We start from the raw sequence: 14,680 nt of genomic DNA on the forward strand, positions 1-14,680 counted from the left end.
GCTCAAGACAATATAAATACTTAACACAGGTGATATTGGTATGTCTAGTAAAGTAGTTTCAACTTTAATTTAAATACGTTACATTTTCCAGTTCATCCCATTAGGCTTTTTTGTGATTTAGTATAACTCTACACATCATTCTCAAGAAAGCTAACTTATCATTCAGACATGTGCAACTGTGAACCACCATCTCTCCATGAGAAAATCCTGTTGCAATGCAATTGTATCAAGTGATTGTATCAAGTGACAGTAAACAAATACACTAAATTATCATCTCACGCCACCAGAATGATCAAGATAATACTATATACATAATATTAAACCAAAATAATGTGATAATCATTGTAAAATGTTCAGCCTAATCAAGAGTAGGCTCATAAAATCTATAAAGTAATATGGTATGGCATCTGACTGACACCTAACCACAGACAGAGACAGAGACCCAGACTTACATACTGTACAATTAGAATTGGTGACAAAATTGTTAACATATTGGAGAAACTCTTGAGAGACAGAGCATCCCACTGTAGTCACAAAGAGGTGGTGATCATTTTCTGACCTTGTAATCGTGTAGGATCCTCTCAGCAAAAGCCTTGTCCAGCATCTTTCTGTACCACTCTTGGAGCCTCTTGGGCTTGGGGATCTTCTGGTCAGGAGGGTGGCAGTGAAAAATGTAGTCATCTCCTTCGCTGGGTGGGCAGGCCCAGATGTGACCCATCACATACCTGAGGGCAACAAGAGTTGTCAGCCACTTGCAGGAATGATACATAGAGCATTAGTTGAAATTGTGTAAAACACTACACCGTGTAAAGTTACTCTTAACCCACCCCAGTTTCTTCACATACTCCAGGTAGCCTATTAAGATCTCATGGTACACTGCAGTCCTTAGCACACGGGGTCTGAAGAAGTGAATGCTGTCGAGGTATGATATGTAAACCCGCCTGCAAAGCAAATATGGTGAATTTAATTAAAGAGCAATGCACCAAAATAAACTGAGACAAAATGCATGCATCATTCTTATTTTTTCCTGTAGTTTACCTGGTATTTGGAAAGGGACACTCTGAGCCGTACTCCTGGACATGCATGCCGAAGAAACAAACGTCAACCCCATCTATTTCCTCAAATGCAAAAAGTGCTTTGGTTCTGTAAGGAAAGGTCTCCACCATCTCGCCTGAGTCCACAAACCTGTGAAAACAAAAAAGCATAAGTAAAGTTAGGTTTATTTTGTGTTTTGGTCTTGCCCTTCACTACTTAATTTTTGGACACAGATATTTAATTCTATTTCTGTTTGTACAGGGGTTCAATTTGATCCAACAGCATGTACCGCTTTGTTTGGGGTTTTACCTCCTACTTTGCAGCTTCCTAAATATAAGTCTGATTTTGTAGCCTTTGTCTCCTTATTGGCTAGATGTTTGATTTTATTGAGGTGGAAATCTCCTGCGCCACCTTCTCACTCATCTTGGATCAGGGACATCCTTCAGTTTGTGAAGTTGGAGAAAGTTAGGTGCTCAATACATGGTTCTCTTGCAAAGTTTAATAAAACTTGGGGTCCATTTTTTGCACATGTTGAGGGATTGATTTTTATGGCTATTCCAGAGTAGCCACCCTGATTGTCTATTTATTGTGAGTTTTTTCTTGTGTGAATTTGTAGCATGCTGGGATGTTTTTTGTTTATCTCTGTGTAAGTGAATATATTGGGCTTTTAATTAGTAGTGGGTGACCATTTTGGTTTTTGTTTTGTTCTGTGTATTTGTTCTTGGGTTTTTTTTTTTTTATTTAATTTAATTTTTATTATTATTTTTATTTTTCTACTTGTTGTACTTGACACTGTTTTGACTCCCGAAATGTTACCTTTTGATTTTGTTATGTCACTGAAAAATCAATAAACAAATGTTTAAAAAAAAAAAAAGGTTTATTTTGTGGGTTTTTTTAGGCCTTAAAGGTCTAATGTGTAGGAATTTCTCTCATCTAGCGTTGAGATCATATATCGCAATCAACTCTCGCACCACGCAGTTCAAAGTACGTATTACAGCTACGGTATAGCCCTCACACTTCAAAAAGCCGGTCTCTTGCTCTTTTCAATATCCTTTTTCTTTTTCTGGACGAAGAAGAAGACTCCTGTTTCTGAAATTTGGATTTTTGAATACGTGTGGTCCTCCACGTTTCCTTCTTCAAACTTGCTGGGGAGCGACGATACCCATTAGCAGCATTAGCAGCACCTGTGAGTTTATCGTGTGACAGCGAAAACACGAAGAGTCAATGTGTGGGGGTGTGCTGGTGGCCTAGGGGTTTAAGAAGTCCGGTTGGACACCTTTATTGCATGTGTCCCCCGGTCTGTTTCATGCTGCGCATTCGCACAGGATAAGCAAAGGCTGTATTTTACTCAAATTTACTGACATTATTCCCTGCATATGATGTCAATGCTCGGTCAAAACATTCGTTTAAAACAATACGACCCAAATCACAGAGATGCCGATTCACATGTGACTAATATTATCAGGCAACCTCACACAACCTCTGTGTTAGCACAATTTCTTAAAAAGCACTTAAATAATCCCCAACTTCTCTCCTGGTTTGTTTCTAAGATGAGAAAAGTTCTTAAGTGGTAGGCGGTGTAGTTTCCAGCTGGGCTTACATTTAGAAAGCAGACACACAATGAAAACTACCATGTTATTCCACACTTAACAAATGTTTTAGCAAATCAGGAGAGGCACACTTTATCAGCAGGTGAGAGTCTTACCTAGACTTCATGCCAGGCTTAATCTCCACATTTTTGTCAGAGCTGGCCACCACTCGCACAAACACCTCACCAGCCTCTGGGTGGTTCTGCCTTTTCAAGTACTTATTCACTCTGTCTTCGATGTACGTCCCCAACCTGGTCGACTGCAACCCTTTACAAAGACCAGCACAAACACAAAAACAAAATGCTTTTAATATCAATTCAAGGTATAAACAAACATTGAGCCTTTTGTGATCAAATAAAAAGGAAAATTAAAATCAAATGAAATGTTACGGTTGTTTTACTATTAAATGCAACTCACTTCTGGCTGAAAACTTGTTCTCCTTTCTTGTTTTGCCAGACTTCTTCAGACAGTTGTCACAGATAAAGCTAGAAGAAGAAAGATCAAACTACAGTTTATAGTCAACCAAAGCCAGCAAACACAAATTCCTAGTAAGAAGTACGAGTTCTATACTCTGCAAATAAGATTCCTGTAAAGTATGCTTAAATGGCTGGATAGTTGTCCGACAGCCATAGCAAGACTTACCCTGTTGGCCAAATGACATCGTAGTGCAACACGCAGATCTGATGCATCTTTCGTCCACAGTCTTTACATTCAACAAACCTGGCAAGGACAAATATTTGCTTTTTTTGTGCTTTCATCGCAAAAAGTGTTAAGGAAGAATCACTGCCCTAACATAAATGACAGTCAAACTCAAGTCACTGTCCAGACAGTACTCACGGTTCAGGGTCCAACATGTCATTTTTCTTCTTTTCAAACTGCTCTTTTGATATCATGCTGCACAAAAAAAGAGATAAAGAGACAACCAAGTTCATATCAGCTGATTGAAACTCCTTTCCACAGAATAAAGTCGAGAGAAAACAGCCTGATAATCTCGCAAGACGATCATCAGGTGGTGTTCAGCCAACCGGGCCTGGTAACTTACGTCTGTGGCTGTGCCGGGTCGTCCCCCAGGGTCACACTGTTGCCCTGGATCTCGTTGAAGCACTTCTCACAGAAGTGATACCTGTCGGCAATAAGGCCATATTGGGGTGAACTGCAGCCAGCACACACAGTAGCAGCACAGGCAAACCGGCGTACAGGTGGCAGAATGCAGAGTAAACGGAGCACACGGCAACAACCGAGGACGGAGCATGGGCAGCGGACAGACGGAGGGACACATACACACACAGGCAGAGTTACAGGTACATGTTAGTGACAGATGAAATGGTCATGATTCAGCCACTCTCATTCAAACTGGAACAGAAATGGGGTAAACATGCTAAAAGGTTAATAATGGTAAATGAATGTGAAGAAAGAGGAAATACACTTTCTAACTACTGTATGTCAACATGACACCATCCAACTGCATGCTGGAATACGGAAAAAAAATACTATCATTTATAACATAAGCAACATGCATTATGAGGATAAAGGAATGTTACGGTTATGCTGATGGAGACAGAATGAGTGATACAAATACAAATGTGCAGGTCTTATAGAAAAACAGTTAAATGAATTGACTAAATTAATTTTATTGAAGTCAAGGGTATTTCAGTTCTAATAATTAAAGGAATTTAGATCAAGTTTTGTCAAATGATAACACCTTGCTCAGAACTTCTTGGACAATATAAGGAATTCATTAAAGTTTCATAAAAACTGAGTTTTTGCTGCAAGTCTTGAATCCTAAGTTGGTAAACCTCACAGCATTCCGTAGCAAGGATCTGTATTAATTGAATGGTGTGGCACTGGAATGATATAGAGGTGCAGAAGCAGATTCTGCCCACCAGGGGGAGTTTTGGTGCTGGTTCTCAGGCACAACAGAGATAAGGACAAGACAGGGCCAGATAATGCACAGTCTGCTTGGCCACAATATACAACTCATAGTGGTGTCTGTGACACCCCTACAAAGAGGAAAAGTCATGTGTATAAGTTACTTACAGCTTTGTTGACTGGTATGGGTGTATGTAATGGCCATGTTATTATCTTTGAAGATTAAGCTGCACACCTAATCTTTACAGCCCCTCTCTAGCCCTCAGCAGAGTGGTCATACAATTTTACCTGTTCTGGTAGCTGTAGTAAGTGCCGTCCCTGGAAATGGTACACAACTGTTTGCCATAGCAACACAGCGTCTGGGGTGAGAACTCATACTGTGAAAACATCAGAGAAGCATATTAACAATCCATGTCAGTTACAAACTGAAGTTGGCATTGAAGTTAACAACCACACACACACACACACACACACACACACACACACACACACACACACACACACACACACACACACACACACACACACACACACACACACACACACACACACACACACACACACACACACACACACACACACACACACACGTAAAGATAATGTGAAGTGATGAGATAAATATAGTTAAAAGTTCAGTTTTTCATCTAAATCCCCATTTCATGTTGTCTCACCTTCCTGCCGCAGCAGTAGCCCAGGCCCTGCATGACGGGATCAATCTCGGCTTCAAACACTTCTGCCAGTTTGGTGCAGTACTTGTAGACACGGGATGTTTTACGGTTGTACAACCAGGCATTGTTGAACATGAGCCACACATCTTCAACATACTGCCAAGGCTCCTGGTATTGACCTGTATCCAGCTTGCGCTTGATGGTGGATAAGTCAATAGGATTCTTCACAATGTCAAAGTAGTCCTGTGCAGCAGGGAGAGATACATTTGCAGGAATGAGCAAATCATGCTTAACAGTTCTTTCTGTGGGTCTTTAATATCGAAATTAAGGTATAGCGGGTATTGTGGACACTCACAGGGATGCCTAGTAGCATGGGGTCTACAGGTTGTCTGAAGGGCAGTGACTCTGGGTCTTGCCTGTAGAGGGCCTCAAGTGTCGGCATCAGGGCTTGTCTCAGCTCCTCTGGCTTGAAAACTGGACAAAAAATAATAATGTTAGAAGAAATCAAACACACACACACACAGCATACCTGTGTCTATATCTATATAGTTAGATAAGTCCTATCTAACTGTGCACTCTGATGAAAGATCATCAACATGTATTCTGGGGTGTGGGGAGACAGTAAATCATTAACTCTCAGACACAGGCCTATCATCTCTGTCTTGTTTAATGGATTTCACTGCAACATGAGCTGAAATAAATATGTGCAATAGTATACATTTACTTGAAATTGTGATGCATATGACACATCTAATTTTTGTATCACAAAATATAAAACCACAATACGTTTTACACACTTAATATATACAAAGAGATCTGTGTTCTTACTTTTTTTGCGGTTCTGAGTGGTGGAGGTGGTTGATGTGCCGTTGGCCCCACTTTCCTCCTCTTCTTTGGGTTCTGCCTTCATCTCCGGCTTCTTTTCCTCAGTTTCCATTGGTTCCTGCTTTGGCTCTGCTGCATCTGGTTCCTCCTTCTTCACCAGCGGGGGTTTGGTTTCACCATCCTGCTATATGAACACAACCAGGGTTAACCAGCTATCCTATGGTGCTGAATCAAGCAACAATTAGGGCTGCATGAGTTGGATAAAAAGTCATATTGTGATTGCGATTTACAATACTGCAATTGCAATCAGTAACACTTTACTTGAAAGTTTCTACATAAGAGTGACAGGACAGTGTTATGAACACATGACACGGTCATGACACATGAACCCTAACTAACCCTAACTTGTCATGACAAAAACCGAATGACACTTAATGACAGAAGCGTTATGTCAGAAACGTTTATGACTTGTTTATAATGTTTATGACATGTTCATGACAGTGTCATGTCACTCTTATGTAGATACCTTCAAGTAAAGTGTAACCTTGCGATCTAATAGTATCATGAGTCTACTTGCTAGATTATCAAGGAAAATGCACAAAATACCAACATTTTGAAATGTGTATTTCTTAACTTGAGCATACAAAGTTAAACGAGCATAAGGAGAAATACTTTTTTTATTTAACAATATTTCGCAAAATTAACTAACAAAAAAAACTTCTCGAAATAGAATTTTTTGCTTTGCTTTGCTCAACAGTATAAATGAAATAAATAGAACAATAAATGAGAAAGATACAAATTCTCATTAGAATAATACATTTTTTATGCCCTTATAAACAATGGCATTTAAGATGGGTGTAATATAATGGCTAGTTAGATCAAGTTACAAAATATAATCTGTACAACCTCTTCTTAAAGTCTGCATGCTCTGAAACCCTCTACACTTCTGATACCCACGTGACCATGCACGACACACGCGCTACTGCCTAAACAGACTGACAGACCATCTTTTGTGGACGTTGTTTCGAGGGTAGCGCTGAATACATCCATGGGGTAGCGTAATTCAGAGGGCAGATTCAACAAAGATTCAGCGCACAATCATAAATAAGGCATTAGTGAGAGTGAGAATGGCAGGTGCGGTAGGTGAGTGATGTCAGTGTTTCAGTGGTAAAGCAAGCGGAGAGAGAGCGGTGTTGGACTTAGCGTAGCAACTGTGTGAGACAAAAGCGAGAGGATAAAGATAGCAAAGACGATGTAAAGTTAATTAACGGTGAACAATAAAAAACATGCTTCTTAAGACACAGTGGCTTCATATATTGTCAATACTGCTGGTATAGTGAAGGGTGTTACAACGTGGAGACTGTGTCACGCACACAGCACACCTTTTATTTAAAATTGCACAATTCTTGCGGTTATGTAATCGCAGAGCGTGCATCGTGATTAGATTAATCGTGCAGCCCTTGAAACACTCAAGTATTAAATTGTTTTACTTTCTTTTTCCACTTTTGGGAGCCACTCCCACAAGTCATATTTACTTTTTTGGACATGGAATTTGAGCAGAAGTGGTTGGCTGTGGTGGACTGAGTTTGCAATAAAGGGATCACAGTAAATGGCTTCTGGTCAGGCCTACAGTAGCCATAAGCCATGTTCTTTCGGTTAATAAATTCTATTATAAATCATGAACATACCTCTATTTTTATATCTGGCTGCTTCTTTCCAGAGTTGCAGTCATCGTCTTCCTCTTTTACTTCAGGTTTGGCTTCAGTGCTGCTCGGCAAGGCCTGCTGGGAGCTCAGCTCAGCCACAGAGGCTGGGGTGGGCACTCTGTTATCTACACTCGCTGCTGCCTGGGACAACTTTGAGGAAATGAGGAAGATACATTAATCCACAGTGATCTTCTCTAAACAAAATCTTGACATTTCTTTAAAATGTGTTTGGTCAAAAGAACAGCTTTAACAGGAGCTGGCAAACTAATACAAGGGCTATAGGTAGTTTTCAGTAAGAACCAGTATCTCACCGGTGTGCTGGGGTGCTGTGCCTGCACTGAGGTGGGTTGCTGCATCTGGCTGAGGGGTTCTATCTGCCCCTGCAGGGGGGTGAGCGGCTGGGAGGGGTCAGGTGTGCCCATGGCTGAGGGGGGGCCAGGGAGGCTACTGGGTATGTGAGTTGGGGTGGAGGAGGGCCCACCCGTGGAGGCGGGAGTAGAGGGCCGCGGTGGCACCTGGGCCTGTGCAGAAGCATGGTGCTGCTGCAGCTGCTGCTGAGGCTGCAGGCTGGCAGAGGCATTAGGTGGAGGGGTGGCACCCAGGGTGGGCTGGACTACAGGGCCACAGGGCATCTGGGCGCCAAGGGATCCCAGTGCATTCAGAGGGAGGTTAGAGTTCTGTGGTTGCTGGAACAAAGAGGGATGGACAGTTAGCATACCAATACACACCATTCATACAGCAGCCAACATGCTGACACTCATTTGGCAGACAGAGAACACAGCACAAGTCTCCTCACCTGTGTGACACCAGCCTGTGATATGGGCTGGCCCAAGCCTACATTCAAATTCATTGCTCCACCTGCAGCGAACTGGCTCTGTGGCAGGAACTGGCCCTGATTGGCTGGCTGAGCTACCATGTTATTAGCATGACTACCCATCATTCCTTGAGTCTGAGGCATCCTTGACGGCGACATACCCATCTGAAAAAGAGGAGAGAAATAAAACAGACACAATCATTATTGCAGAAAGCCTCTAGTATCCAATGCCTTCCAAGTAAAATAAAGTGAATGCAATGCAGCATACATGCATGCCACCACTACAATAATCCTTTACAAGCCCTGTGGTCTGTGTGCTGAATTAAAAGACAGCATGGCAACAGATCTAAAGCCAGGGAGAATCATGAAATAGCTGTAAACCAGGCTTTAGGCTCTGCCATGGTTTAATTACAGATTAGTTATTGAAATCCAGGTGACTGGTTAATAGGGCTGAAACGATTCCTCGAGTAACTCGAATAATTCTAACTAAATATATAAATGTAACTAACGTTGTACCGCTCACTGTGTTCCGCACGGATGATTATTACTGTTTCACACCGAGCTGACGCTGCTGTTGACACATGCTGTAAAGACTGACGGCGCGGATTACAAAATAAAGGAGGAGAGCATGAATAGTGAGGCGCTGAGAGAAGATACAGGCAGGAGAAAGCTACAGAAGGTGTCCAAAGTTTGGAATCACTTCAAGCTGCAAAAAATAAAAACTCTGTACAGTGGATTGCAAAACTGAACTAGCTTAACGTTACCACCAAAATCACAAAGTCAATGCTACAGCAACTCAACAGAAAACATCCAGTCTACTCATCCAATCCACAGGGCTATTTCACAAAACCAAGATAAGGGATTAAGCTGGCATTTCCCAGTTATCCTGGCTCAATTTAGCCTTGACTTGGTTTCACAAAAGCACCTAAGTTACCATGGAGATTTATTCTGTACAGCTAGCCTGGTCCCGACCAGGCTAACAGCCAGGATTTATTAATCCTGCTGCCTTTTCTGTTCACTCAGCAGTGCTTTTACTTTATTGTTATCCGCCTGCATTAAACATAAAAAAACAGGTGCATATTAATGCTCATTTAAGTACTGCTATTATTTAAATTTGTGACCATTATTTTAATAATTATTCATGTAACATTGTTACTGTTATATTGCTGTATGAAGACTGCTGTTCATATTGTTGTTAGAAGTTTGATGACTATATTATGGCAGTTGTTGAGAATTAGAAAAGGCTGAAATGTGTTTTAAATGAAGTCTGTTACTAAGGGCAATATATAAAGTGCTGTACATGTGTGTTTCTATAGTGGACCAATGCACCTTACATTTTTTTTAGTTCACTGGTTTTTGTATTCTTTAACAATAAAGGATTCAATAATTTCGCATTCTTACCACACAATGTGTGTTGTCCAGTAAACTGGGACTATCATTTGGGAGGATTGCACAATTTTAAGAAAATATCCTAATTGTAAAATCCTGCCAAATTATAGACTTAGTTCACTGAACCAATAACTATATAGTGTAGACTACTGTGCATTCATGTAACAACAGGGAGAGGACACCTCAATGGTTTTTGACCTTATATTTCTGGGGGGAAATAACTGATGGAGATACTGCATTACATTCATGTTTACAGTGTGCATGAGATTTATCACTTAATTCTCTTTATAGTTTCTAGATTTTAGAGTCCAATTTCTTCAGTGTCTCTTTTGTATGTCCATATATACACAAGGGAGCAAATCATATAATAGGTAAAGAAGAAAAATTGTCAATATATTGTATTTGAAAAAACGTGGCAGATGATAGCGGACCGACTGAATGATCTAGTCTAAAAATATACATTTAAGAACTACTGCTCTTAACTGAAACCATTCAATGAGTCACTGTCATTTGCAGAAACGAACAATTGTACACTTTGCATTAAAAGCAAGCAGTGGAAGTTAATATGACTTAGGTAAATTATATTTTAACCCATGAGAGAGAGGGAGGAGCAGAGTGAGAGATATTTACGCATCATATTCTAGCGTTATAGAAAATTGATCTTCATGGTAAATTTCCTAGTAACATTATCTTCTGCTCACTTTTAAGGCAAAGAGTACAACGGTTAATTTGTGCAAATGATCAGTAGCCTAATCCTTGAATAGTATAATTATGACAGTTTTCAGTTCAGAGCATTGGTCAGTAATGTATTTTTTTCAGGCTACTTACGTATTCAGTCGGTCAGTGATCGTCTGCTACGCTTTCTCTCGCTGTTTCATTACAGCGGCAGTGTTTCTTTTTTACAAATAATGTGTTTCACGTCATCATAATTCCACAAGAAGCTGCTGCTCACTCTGTATAAAGTATAAACAATGCGTATTCTCCATTTTGGCATCAGTAAATCTGTTATCGACATCGTGGTCTGTTAAGTCCACCTAGTCGCTCCTCCTCAGCCTGGCTTGGCATTCGTGAAACACACCAATCCACGCTGCAAAGATTAGACTTGTTGACTATCCCTTTGGAAAAACAGCCGATTGTTGCGTACCTCTTTTTCACACTCTCTCCCCCCTCCGCAGAGAAACTGCTGATCAACAATCTACTAGCATAAAGTGTACAGAGCTGTGTAGAATTGTAACATTGTAATCAAAAATAGGTTAAGTATAACTTATACATTCATATAGGCCTATATAGATCACTCTCAGGTTAGAACTTATAGTTCTGAAAGTTAAGTTGCACAACTTAAAGGCCATGTTTATGTATTATAATTTTAATGTTTTCCTTAGTTTGAGGATTTTTTATATTTATGTTGTTTTATATGGCACTTGAATGCACCAAAATAGGTTTACTTTTTGACAGATAATATTAATGTATGCAATTTAAGCAATAACAATGTTGCTTTTTCCAAAAATGAAACCCCTATATTGTATATTTATTATTGCTCTTCAATAAAACAAAAGTATGTCTTATGGGATTACTCGATTAATCGATGGAATAATCGGTAGAAACTGACAGACCCAGAGAGGGATAAAAGAGATCAGAGAAAAAAAATAAAGCCGGGAGATCTTACCGCTGGGACGGAGCTCATGTTCATCTGCGGTGGATGGTTCATGGGGGAGGGAGCACGTGCTCCCAAGGGTGCCTGAGACATCTGCGCATTCTGCATCGCCATAGGGTTAAACTGATTGATTCCTGTGGGAACACACACACACACACACACACACACACACACACACACATACATGTTTATTATACTTGGGAGTTGTTGTAATTTAATATTCCATATCCTACTGGGCAGGCACAGGCGCCAAACCAGCTCAGTTTGACATCAGAGCTCTAACAAATGTATTCAGCTTTAACTGGTTAAACAATCAGGTGAGCGCAGGAAACCTAAAACTCACTTTACTGTTAAAATGCTCACACATTTTCTGTGTAACATTTGAACATCAATACATTGGCAAACTTAAGAACTGAGAAAGTTAGCCAAAAAGGACATATGAAGTGCTCTGGAAAACCCCTGCTAAGAAAGCAAAGAACGAACACATACCTTGGGGCACCTGCATACGGTTCATAATCTGATTTGGCATGTTGGGCATAGGCACAGGTCCATCTGAGAGAAGACAGGATAAACAGTGTTCATTTATAAGTTGCTATCAGTTACAGAAATGCTTTGTGCTTGTATTAACTGAGAACTGCAGAATAGTTAGATTAAGCCAATATTCAAAACCCTAAAGTGTCTTTCCCCTTTAGTATTTTGTCACCAGAGTGTAGAGAGTTTGACTACTAACTGGGAGATCGGACGGCCTGTCCTGGGCCCATGGCGTTGGGCTGAGCCATTCCACTTTGCTGAGGCCCAGCTGTGCCCACCATGCCAGGCTGTTTCTGGAGCCGTGAGCGCCTCTTCTCCTCCAGTTCCTTCTGGATTTTGTAAATTTTCTCTGCCAGAAAGTGGTAATACTCATCCTAGTGAGAGAATGAGAAGAAACAAAGGCAAACAAGACATTTTTAAAAGAATAATACATTTTCTTGGTCTCTGGTCTTGGTAAAGATTCTCTGCTCTCATAGTGACCAGAGAAAGGCCTTAGGATTTAAAGAAGTTTAACGAAGACTGTCATCACTCAGGTTGTAATGGTGTGATAATAGAAAAAAAGTGTATTATATTGGTTACCCTGCTGTTAGCTGACTCGTACATGTCTCCCTCAACCTTGCGTGCATACGCCACCAAGTTCTCCATTCGCCGGTCCTTCAGTGCTGCAGGGTCTGGGGTGGGGAATATGGCTTGTACACTGAAGAGAGACAGCAGAGAAACTCAGAAACTAAGCAACAACATGGATCCCAAAGTTCTATTCTGTTTTCCTATGACAAAACTTGAGTATGTATAATACATCGGTTTCATTTCATTTTTGGACTTACAGTTTATGCACCAGGTGGGTGCGCAGGTCCTGAGTGACGTGTTCATGCCAGGCCTTCCTTACCCCCGAAGAAGAGAGAGGGGTGGCAGTTGGCAGGTTTCCCATGCCTCCCACTACTGACCCATCTGGCATCAGTTGACTGTAAGACAGAGAGAGATCATGAAACTATTACTTACAAAATAGTGATTATTGTTAATTCCATACATGGTTTCATTAATAATACAATGTCAACATAATTTTGTAAATTTACATTGTTATACAATATTTTGACAAGAGGGGAACTCAGAGCGCAGACCTCAGCCAAGGGATGCCCTATCTCACAATGTTAATGCAGTGTGAATTTTCCCAGCCAGGAACAAATTGTTCACATGAATGCAGCACAAATGCCTTATCTCCTAATGTTAACGAAAGTCAAAAAGAATTTGTGTATCCCCCCCGTGATTTGAATCAGCTCCAAAATGCAATGGGTTCTTCCCTGGCCTATGCTACAACCTTGAACCAAGTTTCATGAAAATCGGGCTAGTAGTTTATCCTTAATCCTGCTGACAGACAAACAAACTGCACCGAAAACATATTTAATACAACATTATATTTAAAAAGAACCCAAGGATAGAGAACGGATTGAGATCATGGATGCATTTTTGGCAACAGCAAGTGCACTGGATGGTGATTTGGTGCTAACCTGCATATTAATTAAATGGCAGCTACATCACACAACATCATATCAGCAAAGGCCTTGTTTTGTGTGACATATTAAGGAAGAGAAAGCTCACTTGTTGAGTGTGGATGGTAGAGAGGAGTCGGAGTGCATGCCAGCCTGGTCTGAAGAGGGGACACCCATGCCTCCTGCTAACTGGTTCTGATTAGTGCCTGATAAACACACATTGTTATTTACAAGGGTTAACAAGAAAAATGGCTTGGCAACAGATTTATAGTATTGTTCTCATTTGTACATAATCCTATAAAATGGCAGTGAAGTCCTATCTATCCCGTACCTAGTGGGTTCAGATTTCGCAGCTGCTGGTGCTGGGGGCCTTGGGGGTTTTGCTGGGTGGGACCCTGGACCTGGGCAGGGGGCTGGTTGCCATAGGGCAGGCCAAGGGCAGCATAGGCTCTCTGCATGGAGCTGGGGTCAATGTGTGTTGCAGCACTGTTGATGGCTGTGGCACTGGGCTGGCCAGGCCCCACTGTACTGATGGCGTTCTGCAGGCTAGCCACAGGAGAACTTAGCATGGCTGGAGGGAGAAGAGGAGGAAACAAATAAGTGGTTTGGCAACATTAAATAAAGCATTTAATAAATGCAGTGTGATATTTAAAAAGTGTACACATACAAGGGATTTAACTTGTTTGTTGCTCTCAATGTACATACACAGAAATAGACATATTGCTTAAATGATGACAACAAAGCTGGTAAAGGTAAACAAACATTTGACTACTATGTACAGATATGAATAGGTTTATGTTTATTTATATATATATATATATATATATATATATATATATATATATATATATATATATATATATATATATATATATATATATATATATTTCCAATGTATTCTCATCTCATATATTGTTTAAACATGAAACATCATTGAATATTGTACACAAAAAAAAAATGTAGCAAAAGAATGTCTCCCTGAGCCGGCCTCCGTCTAAAATCCCTGCACTGCTCCCTGCTGTGTTGATTGCTGACAGGGAGCACGCTGCCTCTGTGGGGGGGATTTAAATCTGTCATAGGGCCTTTTGACCAATCAGAGAGCATGCAGTCCAA

The 14,680-nt window shown here is 40.7% G+C and overlaps 1 protein-coding gene across 7 annotated transcripts in view; it reads right to left on the minus strand.

Annotated features, from left to right (window-relative positions):
* Window positions 1-14,680, minus strand: part of crebbpb (CREB binding lysine acetyltransferase b) — a 58,359-nt gene that overhangs the window by 11,683 nt on the left and 31,996 nt on the right. The window contains exons 6-27 of one of the 7 annotated variants that reach the window (XM_028598688.1): window positions 13,899-14,138; window positions 13,677-13,773; window positions 12,905-13,042; window positions 12,660-12,777; window positions 12,280-12,454; window positions 12,039-12,101; window positions 11,562-11,683; window positions 8,489-8,671; window positions 8,004-8,378; window positions 7,675-7,842; window positions 5,990-6,167; window positions 5,517-5,635; window positions 5,165-5,404; window positions 4,782-4,870; window positions 3,667-3,747; window positions 3,462-3,518; window positions 3,267-3,344; window positions 3,042-3,109; window positions 2,741-2,891; window positions 1,039-1,185; window positions 828-941; window positions 560-725 (exon numbers count right to left, since the gene is read on the minus strand). In XM_028598688.1, the coding sequence (XP_028454489.1) occupies window positions 560-725; window positions 828-941; window positions 1,039-1,185; window positions 2,741-2,891; window positions 3,042-3,109; window positions 3,267-3,344; window positions 3,462-3,518; window positions 3,667-3,747; window positions 4,782-4,870; window positions 5,165-5,404; window positions 5,517-5,635; window positions 5,990-6,167; window positions 7,675-7,842; window positions 8,004-8,378; window positions 8,489-8,671; window positions 11,562-11,683; window positions 12,039-12,101; window positions 12,280-12,454; window positions 12,660-12,777; window positions 12,905-13,042; window positions 13,677-13,773; window positions 13,899-14,138 (3,167 nt within the window). Of the gene's footprint in view, window positions 1-559; window positions 726-827; window positions 942-1,038; window positions 1,186-2,740; window positions 2,904-3,041; window positions 3,110-3,266; window positions 3,345-3,461; window positions 3,519-3,666; window positions 3,778-4,781; window positions 4,871-5,164; window positions 5,405-5,516; window positions 5,636-5,989; window positions 6,171-7,674; window positions 7,843-8,003; window positions 8,379-8,488; window positions 8,672-11,561; window positions 11,684-12,038; window positions 12,102-12,279; window positions 12,455-12,659; window positions 12,778-12,904; window positions 13,043-13,676; window positions 13,774-13,898; window positions 14,139-14,680 lie in introns of all 7 variants that reach the window. The other 6 variants (XM_028598685.1, XM_028598682.1, XM_028598686.1 and 3 more) reach the window with 6 other exon arrangements.

This window comes from Perca flavescens, chromosome 15 (genome assembly GCF_004354835.1).
Source record: "Perca flavescens isolate YP-PL-M2 chromosome 15, PFLA_1.0, whole genome shotgun sequence".
NCBI lineage: Eukaryota > Metazoa > Chordata > Actinopteri > Perciformes > Percidae > Perca > Perca flavescens.